A 21860-nucleotide genomic window follows, 5' to 3' on the forward strand; every position below is an offset into this window, starting at 1 on the left:
AAATGTTCAAAGCTTTCCATTCCCAAATGGAGAGCAGATGTTGGATATCCTATATTTTTATCTCATTCTCATCTGATCACGAAAAAAGGATTAAGTTGAATCCTCTTACCCTCAACTTAAAGGAGGAATGCAATATACTATATTTTTATCTCATTCTCATCTAACCAAGTTGATGTAGCAATGATGTAACAATATATATAGGCTCAAATAAGTATTATTTAAAAAAAAAAAAAAAAAAACTGTTGTACAAGCGTGGTATTTACCTTTACTCAATGTATTAAAAATAAAAAAAAATTAATGAGTAATGCTAGAATAAATCTATTCTTCACATTTATTTTGTCAATTAAAAGACCACTTAACATTACAAAACTTTTTCCCTCTATTCAGCTCATACCACTTCATTTCTTTGAATCTACCCCCAAAAAACAAACACAAGCATTTTGGATTATGTTCTTCCCCATACTATTCTACCAAAAATTGGTTTTAAAATTTGTTTATTTTCTTCAAAAATTTGACTTTCTTTTCTATCCTCGTAAAATCTTTGGTTAGAAAACGATCTAGCAAACTCTAAAAAGTATGAAGTCTTTTCTATAAAATTGGGTAGAAAAATGAAACTTAAAATTTTCATCTGCCAAATAGTTCAATTAGACAAACAACATAACATACAAATAACGGGTGAACTACGGATCTTCCCAGTTCTTGGCACTAAGCAATTAGACAAACAACACACAAATATCGGGTGAACTACGGATCTTCCCAGTTCTTGACACTAATCTAAGTATCGATACAGGGGTGGAAAGTGATCGTGTTCAGGTAGAGTGCCTACAACAGGACGAGAAATGTGCTGGTATTCAGGTAGAAGACCAGGGCGACCATACTCAACTGGTGGCTGTTGTGCAAGACGATAATCGATTGGTTCACCTGCAGAATACAATGGATCATGGTACAAAGGACGCTCCGTGTATAAATTGTAAGGATCACGATGTTCAATCCCAACTTGGTGCCTCAGTTCCAAATCCAAAAAACGTCGATCATGATACTCACTAAGTGGGTCGCGTCTGTAGGTATCCAATTCTGTGGCTCTCTCATAAGCATAAGACGGCAAAGCAAGTGTAGGGCGTGAAGGTTGAGGTAAAGGTGGGAGTAGAGTCGAAGGCAATACCGGAGATGCAAATACCTCCCTTTCATATGCAAGGGGTCTTTCTACATACCGGTCAACTCCAACAAACGCAGGGCGCCTCTCTCGCTCCCAACTCTGATGCCTATTTCTCTCTCGGTCTACAAATCTGCGAGCTTCTGCCCTGCGACTGTGCTGCCTTGATCTCTCTAGGTCAACAGATGTGTGAGTTTCTGCCCTGAGACTTCTGCCTAACTGCTTGGACTTGGGACCTTTGCTGGCAGCTCGGAAAAGCTTGCACAGGTTCTTCACCTATTGACCAGTATATGATGCAATCACTATCAACTAGCATAAAATACACAGAGATGAAGAGCGTCCTTCATTGATAACAAAATCAAACCTGTTCAGAGGTCAATTGACAATTGAACTTGTTCTTTGAGTAATAATTATCCTTGATGACCCCTTTAAACTTCTCCTCAGCAACTGGCAAGCAATCCTCCAAAACGGTGAAGCGCACCTACCGGAAGCAAATTTCAAAATTTCCCTCAAAAATTATTTTTTAAACTGGAGAATATGCTGACATGCAAGAAAAACAAAAATCATGGATATTTAGCAAGCTATGACATAAAACTAAACTTCGAGGGTACTTTTCCCTCTTTTTTAAATTTCTCGTCTTCATACTACCCCAGATCATGTCATCAAAAAGAAAATGAGAGGAAACAAAAAAAAGGGCAGCGTAAAAATCCTAATATTTTCTCTCCAACTCCATAGTTTTTTGTATCCACCCATCCAATAACTAGTGGAAAGATGAAGAGTTATTTGCTTTCAAAATAAATTACAATGGCACCAATAAGACGTTGATCAAGTAAATAATGATGGAATCCCTCCAATCCCTCCAATCACTCCAATCATCCGTTAATGATGATCACCAAGGAAGCTATTGCAATTGCTATTCTAGATAAGAAACTTGAACTAAAAACGTTAAGGCAAGAAAAACTCTTCTCATTCAAACCCACCAAAAAAAGCAAAATGCAATTTTGACGAGAACAAAAAGAAAATATTGAGTGAAAGAATGTCCTAAGTCATTTAAAAAACCAAAGATGACACAAAAAGCAAGACAAATATCAAGAATTTAAACACACCAAGAAGAGGTTAAGAAAACCGAATTCTTATGACATAGGAGAAGGCAATGACAGAACCATGTTGAGACCAAGGGGGCCTAGGTCAATGCATGGCTTCTTAATTTCTTTGATTCTAACTTTTCTTATTCTCATTCTACTTTTTTCTTTTAATTTCTTGATGGCTGGCACAAGCCACCATCTTCCTTCTCAAGTCTACAGCGCAAGACATGTCCCACTTGTTTTCTCTACAGGTGCATGGGTTCTCCTTCGATTTTAGCTTCTCTGGTGTTGGTGGTTGCTTCGGTGGTATGGAATGAGATTGTAAATTATTAGGACTAGCAATTTTTGATACAACCTGTAAACCTGACATGAACCTAGCATAAAATTAAAATATTAGGGTTGAGAAGTCTAACCTGTTTAATTAAATAGGTCGGGTTAAGATTGACCTATATAGTCTTATATCCATGCTTCGACATGATCCAAACCCGATACACAGCATAATGGCAGGCAATTTTTGACGTGGCCTATGAACCCGACACGAACCCAATACAAAATTAGAGGGTTAGGGTTTAGGGGTTTGACCAGTTTAATTAAATTGGTCGGATTATTGTTGACCTATATAGTCTATACATATGCCTTGACACAACCCAACACACAAACACGAATTGCCACCCCTATCAAAGGACAAGCATAACTAAAGTGGTGTTTGCATGGGGTCTATTCCATTGGCTTTGGTAGTGAGGTTCTCTCCATATGGTTCCTTGTTGAGGCTAACTCCTTCAAATTTGTCTGAATGGAGGGGGTTTCGGCTTTATGGGTGTATGAAAGATGTTGAGGGCTTTATGCTCTAGAGAAGATTAGTGTTGTGTGGTTGCTGGAAACCACGAGGGAGCTGCTTCAAGCAGAGAGCTCGAAAGAATTCTTGAGGCATTCAAAGGGTGAGGGTTAAGGCTTTCATTGCCCAATGTGGTTCAAATCATTTTGGACATTTTTTGGTAATCACGAAGTACGCCTATGGTGGAAAAGGGCCAATGCCAATAAGGTGTGAGCTGGCTATGATGGTTGATAAAAGATCGTTTGTAGAGGTGGTGGTTGGGTAAAGGCAGCACGAAGGTAGCTCCGCTTGTACTGGTGTGTCATCGTTGAAAGCCCAAATTAGCAACGGTCACGAGGCGTAAGAGATGAGGAACGAGGAGGCTCCCCAACGTGTTGTTGAACGTGTCAGTGCTGCAAAGGATGTACGAGGTAGTGGCAATGAGGTTCGTACAATCCTTCAGTCCTTGAAGCCACAACTAGAGGATCTCAAAGGTGACGTGGATTGGTTAATTAGAGAGGTGGTTGTGGTTTTGGTTTTGGTTTTGGAGCAAGGTAGTTCATCGTAGTTTGAGAACTCTTCGCGAGCCAAAGAGTTTGCTTAAAGCCCAGCCCATTAGGGGAGGCCAAACTTTCTAAGGATTTGTGTTCTTCTAAATTGGGCCAATTGGCGAATGGCATTTTAAGTGATGAAGGCCCGCTCAATACTAAAGGCCCATGAACACAGGTTGTGCCCAACTTAAAACCCACGCTTAAATGGGTGCTAATACAATGGGCCAAGTCCTCTCGCAATTTCTGATTATGGTGTGGGTTTGGACTCCTAAGGGAATAAACATGTGTTTGGGTTAGCCTGCTGGCCCTTGATTAGGCCCGTCATAATGCCATGTTATCAATGACATCCCTCAGAAAGGAAACCATAACGATATGGGCAGCGGAGTAGTAGAGACCTCCATTGCCAGCAACTCCATTCTTTTTTCGCCATCTTGGGTCCCCTCCAATCACATGTCCCTGACCCTCTCTAAGCCAGATTCTCACCGACAATGAGGCTGGGCATGTTGTCCCCAAATCTGGTTCCTCTCTTGCTAGTCTCACGCTTAGCTTCGATGGGCTGTGGCGTGCCCCCAGCCAAGGGACTTTAAATGCCGCCAAGGCCACAGATGTTGAACATCTGAACCATGGAGATTCGGTGGCAAAAGCAATCAATTTTGATCTAAAAGTGAGGGATGTTGGGTCTTTGGGCTTAGGTCTCACCACAGGTATTGATGGTAATGCTCCTTTGTTGGAATCTCAGGTGGGTGGTGATGTTCGTGTGGATGTTCTAGAGGATTTGAGGTGGTCGATTCTTCTAAGGGAGAGGAAGAGGTGGCTGACAAGGGTGTGATTCCTTCTTTGGTTGTGCAAGGTAGGGAGACTAGTAGAAGGAAAAAGAATTGATTTTAGCTTCAAATTTGAGTGTTTGTGGAGGGTGGTGGGTAGGAGAGTGAGAAGATTTTGCCGGCCTTCGATTTATGTCCTTGGGGCAAGCCTATCTCTTGTGAGCCGATTAATGTTTTCCCATAATCCCCCAACAACTTTAGAAATGGGCCATCTAAAAAGATACATCAAAATGGGTAAGGAAGAAGATCAAAGGATTTAGAAAATATTTTGGTATGTCATATGATAAATTTGAAAAGACGATCGACCTTGTTCGCTTCCGTTGAAGCCAGCCATAGCAAGGATGTTTTGAGTAAGGGTTCTTCTAGATCTTCTCAATTGACTCTGAAAGGTAGCAAAGAGTTGAAAAGGCTAAATTGCACCATTAATTATGTCTCTAAAGGTTATTTGCCCAAGTTTGGCGGTAGAAGAGGGTGGTTGTCTTTTGTTGCTTCTTGAAGCCAAAAATCATTTCTTGAAATGTGAGAAGATTGCATGAAGTGAATAAATGTATGAGTATTAGAAATCTGTTCATGATGTGAAAGGCTGACATAGTAAACATTAAATGAACTAAATTTGTTAAACATAGAGGGGTTTGGCTATTTTCTTTCAGTAGCTCAACTTTGAATGAATAACCACCACAAGAAAAGTGATCAACACTTTTTTGTTTTTGTAAATGTGTCAGCTAGCTTAGCTATAAAGTCTATTAGCACCATGCTATAGATCTTATAGGTCAAACCCCGCCAACCTTAAGCTAAGAATGAGTGGCTTAAGGGATAAGAGGGTTAGGTTTGGTTTAGAAAAGTTTTGAGAAGTGTTTTAGAAAAAAAAAATTGAGAATTATTTTGGTGGGGGAACATGTGAAACTCTGTTGTTTAGAGTCCACAAAAAAAATTGTTTGATAAATTAAGAATTGTTTTTGAAAAGCAAAAAAATGAGAAATGTAACCCTAAAATAAAATATACAAACCAAAAAAAAGCTAAATTTTTTTGAGTATGCTAGAGTTAACTTCCACGGTTGGGTTGTATAAACGATTGCAGATGTGGTTATTAACTATTACCACATTTGCAACCCATTAGGTGATTATCACTTTTAGGTAACCGCATCCGCCCTCCTAGACGAGCAGTTATTAATTGCTAACTGCATAGTTATTGAAGGCAAAACTATACCGCTAACCACTTATCGGGTAATGGGCTTTATGGGTAGGGGTGGGCAAAAACCCGCCCAACCCGCCCCTCCCCGAACTGCCCCGCCCCACCCGGGTTTTATGTGTTTTGTTGCGGGTTCGGGTAGGATTCTTCCAATTCGTGCGGGGCGGGGCGGGTTTTAGGTTTTTTTCCGCGGGTACCTGCCCCATCCCGATCCGCCCCGCCCCGCATAAGTATAAAAAATTAAAAACCCTAACCCTAATCTATTTAGCCTCTCTCTTTTCTTCTGCCGCCGTCCCATTTTCTCTCCCTCTCGCTCTCTCGTCTCCCTTGCTCTCTCTCCGGTGTTCTCTCTCTCCGCCTCACCTGCTTCTCTCTCTAGTTTACACCGCCGCTCCACCTCCTCAGACCATTGCTGCTACGCCGCTCCCACCTCCACAAACCACGATCTTGTCAATCCAGGTTTTTTTTTCTCTCTCTAGACCTCTTTCATGAATCATTCTTTGGTTTTCTTTTCCATTGTTTATAGGTTTGATGTAGGGTTGTGTATGTTCGTTTGTTTCTCGGGGTTCTATGTTTATAGGTTTGAATCGTTTGATGTAGGGTTGTGTTTGTTTCTCGGGGTTCTGAGAGGATCTGACGAAAAGACGAAAATGGAGGAGAAGAAAGAGGAAAAGAAAGAAGAGAAGCTGGTGGAGGAAAGAAATGAGAGGATCTGGAAAAGAACCGGCACAACCTGCAATACCTGTAATACCCGCCCCGCAATACCCGAATCCGCGCGAATAGTTACTTGTGCTCGGGTGGCGGGTTGAAATTTCCAAACCCACAGGGTGCGGGGCGGGGTGGGGAAAAGGCCAATACCCGCCCCGCCCCGACCTGTGCCCACCCCTATTTATGGGCCTATTTTATTGTTTTGGGTGTTTTTTGGACATCTTTTTAGGGCCAATTGTAAACAATTCTAAAACTGTTTAGGACCTGTTTTAGTGTTTTTTGTTTCAAGTGTTAGTGTTTTAAGTGAAAATCATATCTTGATTCTACTTTACAAATTAAAAATAACAAAGGAAATACAAGCACCCCATGATGGGTTCATTCCGCATAAAATAACAAAGAAAGAACCTAAAATTCACTTCTATAAGAAACTACTTATTTTTATGTTATAGATTCTATGTTAATATTCAAACCAAGGAAAGTTATATATACAGGGTAATGGATGCAATTATTAACCGCACCAACCTACACTAAAACCGCTAACCGCATTCGCCAAGACAGTTAGTAGTTTTCTCCAACTACATACCAAAGCGGTTACGTGGATAGTGGTTAACGGTTAGTAGCAGTTAATAACCGCCCGCTTGTACAGTCATACTCCATGTGTAACAGTCATCACCCCAGTTAAGGCTGCCAGATATAACCAATGGTGCTTGCCAAACATAACTACGGGCTGCTAGACATAATCGACCTTCACGCATGGCTACCATGCAGATCTATTGGACACCACCAAACGGATTGATGGCCACTGCGATGACCGCTACTAGAAATGCATGGTGGCCTTGCAGTGACCACTGCCAGAACAGCATGGCGATTGCCGTGAGCCTCCAATGTTTTAATTTTTTATAAATAACAAGACCAAACTCTTCACTTGAAAAACAGGTGTATTTAAAAAATAAAAATTAAAAATTAAAAAAATAAATAAAAAAATCCTATATAAAGGTGTAGGAAGCTTTTAAAAAAGTGTTGTGTTTTGTTTTTTGGTATTTGTTTTAAATTGTGTTAATGGTAGGAGACACATCATAATCATAAAAGATCAAACATGTGTATCAAGTAGTCAATTTGAATATTAAAAAATTCACATTGCATGATTACTAACCTGAGCCGGGAACGTAGACTTGAAGGCTTTGGGCTCAATGTCATAACCCCCGGGTCCTGCAGCTTTGTAGATCCCATACATCAACTTCAAATCAAAATCAAACAAGAACAACTTCATGCCATTATAAATCTTTAGTACGATTTCTTTCTTGCTTGCAGGCAAACCTAAAACTTTGTAACGGTAGCAATCCTTCTTTGTCTTGGAACTACACATGAATATAATTCCTTCCATCTTATTCTTTTCTGACAATTTTAGCTTGCTCGAATCCTTAGAAACCTCTTCATTAGATCGCGTCAAAGCCATCTTCCCCTTCTTGCTCAATGATTTTGGCTCTTTTGCATCATTAGTAGCCATTGCATTGGTAACCCTCAAAGCCATCTTCTTTTTGCTAAATTTGTTTGAAGATTTTGGCTTCTCGGTACTCTTAAGAACCACTTCATTAGAATCACTTGAGGTCTTCTTCTTCTTGCCCTTCCGGTTCAGTGATTCTAGCTTATTTGCGTCTACCACATCATTAGAATCACTCGAGGTCTTATTCTTCTTGCCCTTTTGGTTCGGTGATTCTAGCTTATTTGCATCTTCAATAGTCATCACATCACTACCTCCCAAATCGTTCATCTTCCTTTTGCTAATTGTGTGATTTGTGTTTGTAGATTCAAGTTTCTCATTATCCTTGGTCATTTTCTTCGTCAAAGCCATTCTCTTCCTTTTACTCCTCATGGTCAACCTATTAACCCTTCCCTTAGAATCCCTTTCAATATTTGTTTCACTCTTTACCTCTTTATCCGTTTCTTCTTCTTCTTTCATTGCCTTTTCTTTCATATTCTCTTCATTATTTGCCTCCTTTATCGTTAGATCTTTCTCTTTCCCCCCAACCTCAGTAATAGTTGCGGATTCTTCACCATTCATCTTCACAGGCTGGCATGCATCCATCTCACCTTCAACCCTAAGTAACAATGATGAATAAAACTATCTCAGTGCTCCTTACGTGGCGTTTGGTTTAGAAATCTAACATTCTCCCAGCATCTACATCCCCAGGAAAGTGGAAAGTGGTGTCTGAGAATTTAGATTTCCAGAATGTGAATCTGATACGATTCCCAGGAATATGAGATTTCCATATTTGGTTTCAAGGCATCCTGTAGAAATTATTTATGCTTCCCAAAATATCCTTACGTTTCTATCTTCAGGTGCATAAGATTGTTTGATTCAAAAAAGTATTTAAAAATTATACAAAAAATTATAGGAAAAGACTGTATAAACCATAGTTTTCCTTTCATTTCCCAAAAAATGAACGGGATATACTGTAGGCGAGACAGCGATGGGTTCTCTACCCCTATGGGGATGGAGTGACAAAAGTTTTGAGAATTCAAGAGAACTATCTATTTCTATTTTTTGTATACAAGTTTTACAAATGGTCACAATCAAACCCAAAAAATAACCATAAAATATCTAATAAAAAAAATGGGGAAAGAGAAAACCAAATAGTAGTATCAAAAAGTTAAAAAGTTCGTCCACCAAGACCAATGTCAACTATTACACACATAATGGAGTCACCCCACATCTGTGAGAACTTGAATCATAAACATGCTTACAATCATCAAGCAATTTCCATCATGATCAGTAAGATCACGACTAGCACTTTCCTAAATCATTACAAACAGTATCAGAGCCATCTAGTAATGCCATGTGACACTAGAACATTGTATGACGTGGTCCTGACAAGGACGTTAAGAGTTTAAGAGAAGAAAAATCTGGTCTCATATTGGAGAGAGAGTAGCCCACATAGAATGGATAGTTTATAAAGACACTCATGGGTGCCAAGTTCCATATTGCTTACTTAGAAAGTGAAACTGAGTTTTATAAGTGATTATAGAGAAGTTCTAAATTGACTAGTCTTTTTGAAGTAATAACGCAAATTTAGCTAATGCTTTCCCTAAGTCATTACACCGCTTAAATGGAAAATGATAATATCACCAACTCTACCACCACCATCACCAAAAAATCCAAGCAAAAGCTTGAGGTTGATTCGAACGTACTTGTATCCACGAAATTCACGAATCTTGTGAGGCCATCGTGGGAAGCAAAGATCCCGTACAAGATCCACATTGCAAAGCACCATGACATGAAGGAAATGCTGTCCGGAGGTGGCGAAGCTAGGATTATGCATCGTCAACCTTGGAAGCAAGGGACTTGGTGTGGCACGCCATGGTAGTAATGGTAGGCTTGAGAGCATGAATGACTACTTACATCCACCATCACGTGTATCTCATTGTGGTGGCATGCAAAAGTTGGAAATGTTGGTTTGGATGTGGGTATAAGTATGAGAAAAATTGAAAATACTGTGTTTAGGTGTTGGCATAACTAGAATAGAAAGAATTGTGTTAATAATTCAGATAGAAGTGGGATATAAGGGGCCTATTTGAATTGTCAAGTAATTCAAGGGTTGTGCTTAGAACAATTGAAAGATGAGGGGAGTGTGGTTAGAAACAATCCTAAACATAGGTGGTGTTTGTATGCTTTACCAAAATTGAATTATATGTAGTACAACTTGACTTCTACAAAGAAACTTAAAAGTAAGCTTACATAAAGGTTGAATTTGAAATCATCAAGAGAGAAATCAAGGGTTTAAACGTTTATTTGTCATCAACTCATTATCTCAAAGGGAACTTATTTTGGTACTTATTATCCTCCTAAGCTTCTTGTGATATGCCTTTACAAAAGTACTTTTTAACACTAACAGTCATCATCGACTTCCTTGATGTTCAAGGAATTAATGCAAGGATATGGACTCCAAAAAGAAGCAGGGCATCAATCATGAACTTGAGCAGTCATTCCAAATTATTTGATTAACTAAATTTGAGTAGTCATGAAAATTATTTCAATTTCTGGCCGACAATACCAAATAAAAATAAATACTACAATTAAAATTCCACTACTTGAAGAGGGGCATTGATTAGCTGACCATTATTGTTTTACATTATTAAAAGTTACCTTTTTTTTTTAGGAAAAATCCACATGCCTCTCTCAAACTTCCACCCCATTGTCAATGCCACCCCCCCCCCCCCCCCCCCAAGTCAGCAAAAAGACAAAAATGACCTTAAAAACTTTTCAATGGCAAAAATAACCTTATAAAGTTGAAAAATTAAAACTAAAAACTAATTTAAAAAAGTGGGAGGTTTCAGGGGGGACTCGACCACCCCCTTTGGCCAAGGTGGGGTGGCTGAACCACCCACAAACCATGGAGTAGAGCGCCTACAAGACATGAAAAAGCTCAAACTGAAATTCTTTAACCGCCTTTTGACCCGAGCTGAGAAAATGGAGTCAAATTAGATCTTGAGAAGAATGCCCTGGGAAAGCTTGAGGAAGAAGCTTAGATATGCTACTTGGACGAAATTGAACTTAAAAGTGACACATTTGTCAAGGTGATGCTGATTCATGGCTGCTTCGTTGTTGAGCTCCTTAGAGAGGTATGGCAGCATATATCCGAACACCAAATACCTTTCATCCAAAGGTGGATGTAGCCAACTTTTCGTCGTGATCTGATCATTCTTGAAAACCAACTCCCATTCTTTGTTATGTCAAAATTATTTCAAATGACAAGTAGCAGTACTCCTGTTGAACCAGCACCATCATTGCAACAGCTTGCCCTTCACTTCTTTAATCCTTTGAACAAAGGGGGTAGCTGATCCACCCCCATTTGGCCTGGCGTGGCTGAAACCTCCTCTTCTTTTCTTTTTTCATTTTTAATTTTTGTTTTTAGTTTTTAGTTTTTTTTTTTTTTTTTAAGATTTTTATTATATGAAGTGTTATTTTTGTAATTGGGAGGACATTGACAATTTTTGGTAGTTTGAGTGGATATTGACAATGGGGTGGTAATTTGAGGGATGTGTGTACTTTTCCCTATTTTTTAAAATAAAATTTCAAATTATTGTTTAACAGAAAAATTAAACCTGCTCCATACATCCATGGGTGCAGATTTAAAAACTAATAACATCTCCAATTCTTAGCAGGCTACTATGCCGTACCTATGCCAACTTTGCAAACTCATATCAAGGCTAAATGTAAACAGAAAATCCATACCAAGAAATGTAGAAAAACGCAGTTGGTATAACCATCACTAAACACCACAATGCGTTTATATGAAAATCAACAGAAATAGGAGAAAGGAAAACGAGCACTCTAATCTATGCAAGAAAATCAACCAGATCCAAGATAGTTTATAGAAGAGGCCAAACCTGAATATTGAATATTGCTAAGACAAAGAGAAAGAAACAATCTGTGGACCAATGGCTTTCTCTTTTCAAAGAGGGTGAAGAAAAAAGGCTGAGGATGCACTATCCCTATATTTGCTTGCTGAGAAAATAGAGGAAAATAACAGAAATTCGGAATCAAAAATTTGTTGCATTGTCGGATCCGAATAATGAAAATCGCAACAGAGGAAAAGCAGTTTTCTTTTTCCTTTCGTTTTCCACTGCTTTCTCAGCGACCAAACAGCCCACATCACCCGAAAAAAAACTTCAACATGGATAATCTGTGAAATCTTATCAGCTAGCAAATGCTAATCAAATTAATCATCCAAAAAATCGCCGAGGTTAACAAAAACAACCTCCGCTTATTCAAACCCTAACCCAAAATTACCATATCCCTGAAAATATATACAATAATTTCGAGGCACTAATCAATGAGATAAGAGAACTGAGACTCACCTTCTTTGTTGATGAAAAATGCAAGGCGAACAAGCCGAGAGCGAGCGAGAAAGATATAGGACGATTAAGAAAAAGATAGAAGTGTACGATCCCACACAGAACAAATATATATAGAGAGAAAGAGAGAAATATTAGGAACAAATTCGATGCCTACGTTTTTTTGTAGCGGCGACCTTCAGTTTCTTAAGGCGATTGTTGCGAACTCGATTAATTTTTTTTGGCAAAAGCCCACTAGCCCAGTTTTGTTCCCCTTTTTTTTTTTTTTTTTTTTTTACATGTCCGCACAAGAGGAAGAGGGAGATTCGAACTAATGACCTCCACTTCATTAGGCGTGGTCCCAATTTTGTTCCTAATATTGGACTATTAACACAATTTGTACACAGAATAAATAATAAATGACATAAATTTTCTCCTCCCGACTCATTTAAAATAGTGCTAAGTGTCTATAAATATTTAAATGTCCCTTTAAATATTTATAGACATTTTGTACTATTTTAAATGGGTTGAAAAATATTTCTTTCAAATCAGTTTAGAGAAAATTTTTGTCTATCCCAAAATAAAAGTAAGGATGGGTTTGAGATTTAAAAATGTGATTTTTAAAAATGCAATTAATCGTTTAGGAAAATTGCAGTTTATCCTTTAAAATTGTTTGTTTTTTAAAAAAATTACCTATTTACTTGCCATTTGAAAACACATATTTTTTTATATTTTTCAATAACAATTTTTTAACAATCTCAAATAATTTATAATTTTATTTGTTACTTCTCATCTCCCAATCACATGCGTCTTGGTTTTTACCACCCCCCCCAAAAAAAAAAAAAAAACTTCCATGCACTAAATATTGTAGAAACCACGCCACATGAGATTTCTAAATGAGTAAATGTTGTAGAAACCAAACCATGCCACATGAGCTCGGAGACGAGAGAAGATGTAAGGTGACAAATTGAAGTACTCACATAATAATGTCAATAGCGTTTGACTTTGCACTCGATTGAGGTGATTTCATTTATGTTACCATTTGAGATTTATTGAATGGAAAAATAAGTAGGACAAAATAAGTTTTGACACAATTCGTAAATTTAAAACGCATTTAATGGGAAATTAACATGTTAAGTTTAAAGTGTTTAACTCGTTTAATTAAATAGATTTGATCTAGATTGACCTAATAATTTAATACTCATGCCTTAATATCATCCAAACTCGACATGCACTAATTAAAAAAAATAAAAGACAGCAAAGTGGGATCAGTTTTGTTCCTAATAGATTGGAGAGGTGAAGGTCATTAGAAAATATCACCCCGGCAAGGAAGAGAACAAAAAATTTGTTGTCATCTATCTCGACCAAATTGCCACCCCTAAAAAGAAAATAAAAAATATGAATAATATATATAAAAAAATTTAAATGTATGGTTTTTTTATTTGGCTTATATAACCTTTTTTTTTATGTTAAATTTGAGTTAAAAAAAAAATATTGATTGGAATATTTCTTTATAGCCTTTCCAAAATTTTGTTATAAGATTTGTTTTATATAATTGGACAATTAAAGAATTAAGAATAAAAATAAAATTTAAATTATTTATGAGAAATGCTACACACACTCCCACTTTCATACTCCCAAATGTACATTTTATGGCATTACTATTGAATTTTGGATATAATGATAATTTTTGGTGATACATCAAGGATAAGGAGTATGCATTTAAAAGTATAGGAATGAGAGTGCGTAATATTTTTCTTATTTATTTATAATAAAAGCAAATTGGAATGAAGATTTCATAAATGCGTGACCGAAAATCATGTCACGATGAAGACATTTAAAAGATTTAGGAGAAAACTTGTAAGTAATATCGTCAATCAACAATTAAAATTTTCTTTTCTTTTAACAAAAAATTATCTAAGAACGAGTTAACAATGCTACATCAGAATAGAGAGATAATAGTGGAATAGTGGTCTAATATATATGAGTAATGATATAAGGAGGATTAAAGTCATCATTGAGTTATCTTATAAATGCAATGTGACTTTTAAAATCACCATTGAATCTGAGATTATCATTATTGAATTTTAATCTATTAGTGATTTTAAGAGCCACATCACATTTGGGAGAACTCTAGCCCTCCTTATATCATTACTCAATATATAGCCCTGATTTATACCCCGGATTAAACACCAACTATTTGATCTCACTTGCTATCAATATACTTGTATCTGTGCCGAAACAACACATTTGAGCTACAAAAAATTGGAGCAAATCCTTCACAAAAGCAAAATAAATTGCAAAAATGAAAAATGGTAACCAGTTTTTGATGGATACAGAAAATTATTTACAGATTCAATGATGAATCATGTACACCGAGATGTTTAATGGAATGGGCTCAAGCAATCTTCTATCATCGTCTATAATCAATTGCAAAGCTGAGAACATAGCTGCTGAACCTGGGAATCATTAATATCAGACAACATATAGATGTTGCTTCTTCCATTGCCTAGGCATGTCATGTTCAGTTGGTTCCCCATTTGGCTTGACTGCAAAAACATTATATCAATATCAATAACAAAATCAATGTATTTCAAAGACTAAAAAAATTAAAAGAGAAAAAGAAGACAGTAAGTCGGTAATCTTCTCAAATGTCACACGATTGCATTTTATTAGGCTGCCACATTTGCGCCAAGAAGATTGATACGTAACAAAAAAACAAGTTATATGCATCACTTTCAACGTTATAACATTTGTTTTTTTGGTAAGTGTTCAGTAACATAGCACGGAAAATGTCAAGGGTTTACACCCTCAAAGCCAATTTCTTTGTATGACATCTTCAATTTATTAATAAAGTTGTTAATTATATATATATATATAAATTAATAAAGTTGTTTATTTTCTGAATTTGTATGGTAACATCAGCCATATCGTTTTATAAATGTGCATATTATTTTATATATACATGTAATCCTTAAGTTATATTGAATATGACTTAGGTGTGCTAATGAGATTATCATATCGAAGATCTAAGTCATAAACCTAGCAACTATTACATGAATGGGATTGAGAATTCTATTTGATAAAACTATTACATATTAATCATGATGATCTATCTTAATCATAGAAGTGGAAACTTCAAATTGATATGTTGGCGCGGATACAATGCATTGAATGAACCACGTGAGTTGTTATTCTATAAATTACTGGCAATTAAATAATTTGAACTCAAGACAGCTTATAACATTGACTCTCAATTCTAAGAGGAATGTAAAGTGAATATCACTTAGATACATTTAACAGTGTGTTGGGTGATCACATGTAAAATTATGGGAATACTACTCCCCAAGATAGAATCCATAATCCTTTGATCTTAATCAAATAGATATGAAATACCCCCTAGAGATAAATGGGAATTGATTATTCTAAATCTCTAGTTGTAGTCTTTTAGTAATAATTTCAAGAGTACAAGAATAATCAAGAGATTAATTCGAGAACTCAAGGGTTAAGAGATAGTGAATTAAAGTAACAATTAATTTTATGATTTTAATTCTACTATGGATATTTTAAGGGGGAATCAATTGCAATTATAAGATGTAATTGGAGTTTTAATTAATCAAAATAAATACTAGTGTGCAATTCCAATTTTTTAGTGTAATAAATTGTAATTAATAGTAACCTAGAACAAGTCATAAGATAACAAGTATTCTAAGCTTATTGAAGCTAGTTTTATTTTCCCTTTATATCCTTTCTCAAGCTGATTATTATCCATTAAGAGCTTAACCTAATTACATAAGGACTTATCCCCCCATGGCCATGTATTATAGTGGATGAGAATTAGGTTTTCCATGTCCTACTATGACAAGGAAACCTAGTCCTACCTTCACTTGGAAATACATGCTTATTTAAAGGGGTCTTGAGTAAGCAATAGAGCCCACACTCTTAGAGCCTATTTGGGATTGCGTTTGAGGATCCTAAAAGTGTTTTTAACACTCAAAAAGCTCATTTGAAGAAAAAAGTACTCGTTTGGTAAAAAAATTAAAAGCGCTTTTAAAGGTCCAAAAAGCCTAAAAATTGCCAAAACACACTTTTGGTAAAATCTTAAACATGAAGCTTTTGCCTAAAAGCTTTTTTTAACTTAAAAGCTCTATTTTTCAAACGCAATCCCAAACAGGCTTTTAGTCTCATAATCAAAATTGAGGAGAAGTTTAAATGTCTCAAAACCCTAGCCTACACATGCAGGTTGAAGGAGGAGCAAGAGGATTCAATTCAGCCCCAAGAACACCAAATAGCTGACATTGTGAGGTAGTGTTCTTGTCTTCTAAATTTTTTATTTACATGATCTAATGGTATGCTCTCTTGATGCCTTTTCTTGGGAATTTTCCGCTGTAGCTTTTTAAATATATTCCCTACAGAAAACACACAAAAATGGAAGTTTTTGTATCCACTTCTCATTTTCAGTTCCATCACCACATGTTTCTTCCTCTAACTTTACAGTGGGAGTTACTTGCACTGAATTAGTCCGGCATGAGCAACACATGTATTACCGATAGAGATCTGAAGTGAATGAAAGCATACAAAAAGAAGAAGAGTAGAGTATCACTTACCTGACAAAGAACTTGTTCTGTTTTGCAGTTCCATTTTGAGGTAGGGACACAGCTTAAATAATGGCACCAGGAGCAGCGATCATTCAGATTAACCCCTCGAAGGAGAAAAATCAGCCCAGCTGTAAACCTGTCAAAATTACAAAACCTATGTTCAAAGAACTCCATGATCTAATGACACCAGGCACCTTAGAGATAAAAATTGAGAAGTGTTTTGGTCGGGGCCACATTTGAAAAAATGTCGTCTATGGGGTCCACATAAGACAATTCGTTTGGTAAACTGAAAAGTATTTTTAAAAAACAAAAAACTGAGTAGTGTTGTCAAAACATCAAATTAAGAAAAGAAAAAAAAAACAACAAAAAAAAGAGAGGCAAAAAAAAATGCTCGAGATTGACCTCCATAGGTGGTGGCCGCAGCCCCTTCACTGGAGGGGGGAGGTGGGTTCCCCTCCCTTCCGCGAGGCTCCAGCCAAAGAGAGCGGTGGGGGTGGAGACCCAACCCAACCCACACCCACAACCCCCACAAGAGGTGCAAGGGTGGACGACCCACCCCCCGCCTATGCGAGAGGCACAAAGGGAGTGAATCTCCAAACCCCTCCCCGGTGGGGGTGGACACTGGGGGAGAGTCTCCACCTCCGATGAAGGGGTAGCCTCCACCTCGTAGGAGGCCAACCTTGTGTTTTCCTTTTTTTAATAACAAGGTTTGTCTTCACACTTGAAAAGTAGCACATATTTTCAAAACATTTCTATTACTATATTAAGGGGTGAGAAGATTTTTGAAAAGTGTTTTGTGATTTGTTTCGAAAAGTATATTAATATTGAGGACCACATCTGAAAACTTGTTTGAATAACTATATAGTTTGATAAGTGTTTTTCAGTGTTTGAAATTGAGAAGAATTTTTCAAAACTTTGCCAAACAAACCCTAAACTTCCCGCAGGGCAGCCTATCTACCTGTTGTAAATCTCATATCATGCACATACTTCAGAAAACAAGAAATGTGCAAAGAATAAAATAAGAGACGCAAATTCAAAGGATTCCAAGGACATACCCGGCAATCAATAGTGTAAGAGAGAGAACCAACAGTACATACTGATATGTCTTGTGTTTAGATTTAACATTAATTGCAATATATCCAGGAGAAATTCTCTGGTTAACCCATCCAAACTGGGGACGAATCAAAAACACAAATCCAAGAAGAAAGCCAGAAAGAAATCCTCCAATATGAGCAAAATTGTCCACGTGTGGTAGGATTCCAACTGCTAAATTTATTATGATGATGAAAAGAAGAGTCAACAGCGCTGCCAACTACGCATGAAAACTTCAAACTGTAAGATGATTGGGCCACATGTATAGCTAACTGCAAAGAAGTCAAAATTTATTAAGAAGCTCTGTCAGAATCCGAGCTCTGTATTTACCTTATTTGCATATATTGTCCAATTTGTAATCAGCTCTGAAAGCATGCCTCCTAGTAAACCAAAAAGTGCACCGGACGCACCAACAGAGATTCGCGATTGAATAAAAAGAGCTGACAACAAACTCCCTCCAAAACCAGATATGATATAAAGCAATCCAATTCGAACTGTAGGACAAAACTAGAAAGAAATTAGATTTCAAACTGCAAAGGAAAAAGAACTTCATTGAATGACTAAAGCCGTTCCAAATAAAAGTTGAGAGATTCTACTTCATATATTCTATTAGTTATCTTTCCAGCATGCTGCTTTTCTTATAAGAAAAAAAAAAAAAAAGAACGGCTGTGTCTTGGAATATTTCTTTTTTTTAGACAGTATATCTGCAGAATCTTTTGTTTATAAAAAAAAAAAAAAAATGCCCGCATCAGTGGTAGAATAAGTGGAACTAGATATGTGTGCATGTTTCAAGAAGTTTTCAACTGCAAAACAGAATTAGTGCAACAAAAGTCCATAAAGCCTGAAACACACTCCACCTTGAATGTAATTTTTCCAAATGCTGCCTAGGTTAGCACACCACCTACACTCTCATTGTTGTTTGCAACCCTTGTATGTTGAAACCTATCAGATATCCACGGTCATAGTATATATGAGTTATAACCAAAACTAGGATCAATTGTCCACTCTTCTAAAATTAGAATCAAGTCAATTCACTTAGTCCAAAGAAATTATGAGTCTGTCTTCAGATTATCTCAAGTCATCGGTGTACAAATTGCAACTGATTTGATATAATAATAAGTGTTTCCATTGGTTTGGTTATAAAATAGAATTATATTGTTGTCAAATTTATTGTCCATTCCACTTTTCCACGATATGGGACATTATTCAATAAGCCAAGCTCTGCAAAACTTAGCAACTTTGTTCTTAAGACAAATTTGCAAGGCCTTGTAGTCAATCCTTTTTGTGGTGTCCAAACATATAATTATAATTCCACAACTATAGAATAGAAGTTAAAATTGTAATTCAAAGCTTCATCTCCAATTCCACGTACCAATAAGACTGACAAAGAAGTCAATGATTTGACCAGGGATATAAACTATGTAGCATCTTTAACAACCAGGCTCATATGTATAAATATATGCGTGAGAACAAATGCGAAGAAGCAAATGGATACATACCAAACCCAAATTCTTGCTCAAGCCGAATTCCAATAAATACAAGACTCAACATATTGGCAAGTATATGAAAAACCCCAGCATGTAACCATATACAAGAGATCAGACGCCATGCCTGGTGCCCATGGACAACTTTCTCCACTTCTAGAGCACCCATCTTCTGTAACCTGGAAAAAAAAATCGGATTATGACCTACAAACATATTAGTACCACGTCAAGTCAAAGATAACTCCACCAAGAAGCCCCACCATCAGCAATTATCAACTTAAAGAAAACATATGTATAACCCTTGTCACAATAGAAACTAAAACGCGTATTCTTTAGCATATCTTAACAGCATGATATCGCAAACATGATTGACAGATAATATTTTCAGTCTCATTAGCTAAAACCACGATTTGTTCTATACATGTATGTATGTATACATAGAACACGACCATCTTAGTTTTTCTTGCATCCGCATAAAGCCTAGCAATCAAAAAATTGACGAAACTTTTTCGATTTTAACAACAAGGGAAAGAATTAGCCGTCCAAATGCAGTCTTAAGTCTACGTTACTTGAATTCCAGGAACACAAAAAACCAACCAACCAGAACCCAAAGCAGGTACTTTACATTGGTTTTGACAGCCAAAGCACAAACCAATATGCAATGCAACCAATGATTAAATCAAACAACCAATATCTAAAAAATGTACATTGATTGAGAAGGGAAAGGGGTTACGTGGACGAAGAGGGACCCAGAAGGGGGTTCTCCTTGAGGGTCTGGAAGGAGAACCTGCCCAAGAACCTGGCGATGCAGGAGGTGGAATTCTTGGGGCAGTTGTTCACGTACATGGTCACCACGAAGAACGCAATGTTCGCCACCACGAAGCTCGGCACTAGCCACGGCACCCATCGCCTGAACACCCTCAATGCCTCGTCGCTGCCGACTGCTCGAGGCGCTGACGACGTCGTTGCGGGAGCGGGACTCTCCGGGTGGACCTTGACCTCGATCTGGGCCGCCGATGAGGATGAGGCCCTCCGCATCACGGCCGTTGATGGATGTTGATGGCGATGGAAATATTAGTTATAATGACGCAGATTTGCTCAGAGATTTGTTAATGCGGAATTCCCATTCCTTTGAATGTAAATGTTGGTCGGAACTGGGAATTGAAAGTCTTTTCCGTAGGAATTGATTTAACAACGAATCACGGAAATCAGACACAGAGAGAGAGAGAGAGAGAATTGCGGAACAAATAAAGTGTGAGGCGTCGTTTTGCTTTTTCTTGGTTTGGACAGGAACGGTTTACCAGCTAAACAATGAGTGTTTTCGTTACTGTTGTTTGTGTTAGAGTCCGTTAATTAATCTGATTTTGTAGGTTAAAAAGTCTATTTGTTTAATAAAATTGCTAAAAAAAAAAAAAAAACAGCAGTTTTAAAACAAATTGCAAGCAAAAGGGCACGTTTTTTGCGTTTTAAAAAACACACGATTTTAAAGAACCGACTACAATTTTAAAGGCATGTCGTGATAGAAAATGTTAGGTGTTCTTCTAGTATTCTTCCAGCTATGATGTAATTTTTAAAATTACCGTTGAACGACATCACAGCTAAAAAAATACTAGAATAACACCAAACATTTTCCAGTCGTAATTTTATCACACACTTAACTACATTGTTAAAAATTATTATTTTCATTAACTATATTTTGAAATCGTTATTTTTCAAATCTCAGGTTTTAAAACTACTAAAACAAATTCTTTACCATTTTTATTACAATTCTATGATTCTTCAAATCTAAATTATTATTTTTAAATTGAATATTCAATATATTATTATTTAAATATTTATTAATTTAATATTTTATTATGTGTCATATTTACAAATTATAAATATTAACATGATAAAATTTAAATTATTTAATTTTAATAAAATAACTAAGATATGAGAAAACAAACAATTATTCACTTCAAAGGGTATTTTATTATATTAAATTATGGACATCACCGAGGGACATTTGTATTTTTTTTTTTTTTTTTTTCAACATCGTGGTACATTTGTACCTAAACACCTTGTTAGGAAGACCTAATAATTTATTTTTAAATTATGGACATGACCTTTAGATCTATGATGATTCGAGTTCTATCATTTTAGGGGACACACAAAATATATATATATATATATATAAAATTTTAAATGATGTAATAACACATATACCATTAATCTTGTAAAATATAATATTAAGCATTTGATTGCATAATGGTCCATTTAAACCAAGGTAAAGAAGTTTGTACAGTTTATAGTGCTTGTTTAGAATTTGGGTGAGACTAAAGCAAAAGCCAGCAAACTTGTTAATCATGTGCCATGGCATGTGATCTAAGGGTTCGTTTGGGATTGCGATTTTAAAAATTGCGTTTTTAAAATCGCAAAAGCATTTGGTAAAACATATTAAAAAGTTTTTTTTTTTTATCAAATATTTGTTATGCGAAATCGTAATTTTGGTTTAAATTTACATTTTTTCAAATAAACACTCCTTACCT

At 36.6% G+C, this 21860-nt stretch overlaps 2 protein-coding genes across 3 annotated transcripts; both read right to left on the reverse strand.

Moving 5' to 3' along the window:
• Positions 1–566: 566 nt before the first annotated feature.
• On the reverse strand, positions 567–12288 carry LOC132163423 (uncharacterized). 2 transcript variants are annotated; one of them, XM_088519041.1, is made up of 5 exons: positions 12183–12288; positions 11712–11829; positions 7477–8422; positions 1518–1634; positions 567–1429 (listed from the first exon to the last, which is right to left on the reverse strand). In XM_088519041.1, exons 3-5 carry the CDS (start codon positions 8407–8409, stop codon positions 770–772), a joined length of 1710 nt encoding a protein of 569 aa, XP_088375167.1. In that variant the 5' UTR covers positions 8410–8422; positions 11712–11829; positions 12183–12288; the 3' UTR covers positions 567–769. The 2 variants fall into 2 exon arrangements, with proteins under 2 accessions (XP_088375167.1, XP_059429689.2); XM_059573706.2 differs by lacking the exon at positions 11712–11829 and having other exon boundaries at positions 12183–12287.
• A 2210-nt stretch (positions 12289–14498) lies between these two features.
• RBL1 (RHOMBOID-like 1) lies at positions 14499–20622 on the reverse strand. The gene is made up of 6 exons (XM_059574053.2): positions 20066–20622; positions 19348–19511; positions 18179–18342; positions 17812–18068; positions 16766–16892; positions 14499–14707 (listed from the first exon to the last, which is right to left on the reverse strand). Exons 1-6 carry the CDS (start codon positions 20368–20370, stop codon positions 14585–14587), a joined length of 1140 nt encoding a protein of 379 aa, XP_059430036.2. The 5' UTR covers positions 20371–20622; the 3' UTR covers positions 14499–14584.
• Positions 20623–21860: the final 1238 nt, after the last annotated feature.

The sequence above is a fragment of the Corylus avellana genome, chromosome 8 (assembly GCF_965113065.1).
Source record: "Corylus avellana chromosome 8, dhCorAvel1.hap1.2, whole genome shotgun sequence".
Lineage (NCBI taxonomy): Eukaryota > Viridiplantae > Streptophyta > Magnoliopsida > Fagales > Betulaceae > Corylus > Corylus avellana.

What these genes read in the sequence shown, in the direction of transcription:
- LOC132163423 (XM_088519041.1), bottom strand. Translation starts at nt 8,409, where the DNA reads ATGGATGCATGCCAGCCTGTGAAGATGAATGGTGAAGAATCCGCAACT. An exon ending in AGTCTACGTTCCCGGCTCAG is followed by an intron (nt 1,635 to 7,476) that starts GTTAGTAATCAT and finishes TGCTTCCGGTAG; the next exon opens with GTGCGCTTCACCGTTTTGGA. An exon ending in GTCAATTGACCTCTGAACAG is followed by an intron (nt 1,430 to 1,517) that starts GTTTGATTTTGT and finishes ACTGGTCAATAG; the next exon opens with GTGAAGAACCTGTGCAAGCT.
- RBL1 (XM_059574053.2), bottom strand. Translation starts at nt 20,370, where the DNA reads ATGCGGAGGGCCTCATCCTCATCGGCGGCCCAGATCGAGGTCAAGGTC. An exon ending in CTGGGTCCCTCTTCGTCCAC is followed by an intron (nt 19,512 to 20,065) that starts GTAACCCCTTTC and finishes TTTTTTTTCCAG; the next exon opens with GTTACAGAAGATGGGTGCTC. An exon ending in CAGAACAAGTTCTTTGTCAG is followed by an intron (nt 14,708 to 16,765) that starts GTAAGTGATACT and finishes ATGTTTTTGCAG; the next exon opens with TCAAGCCAAATGGGGAACCA.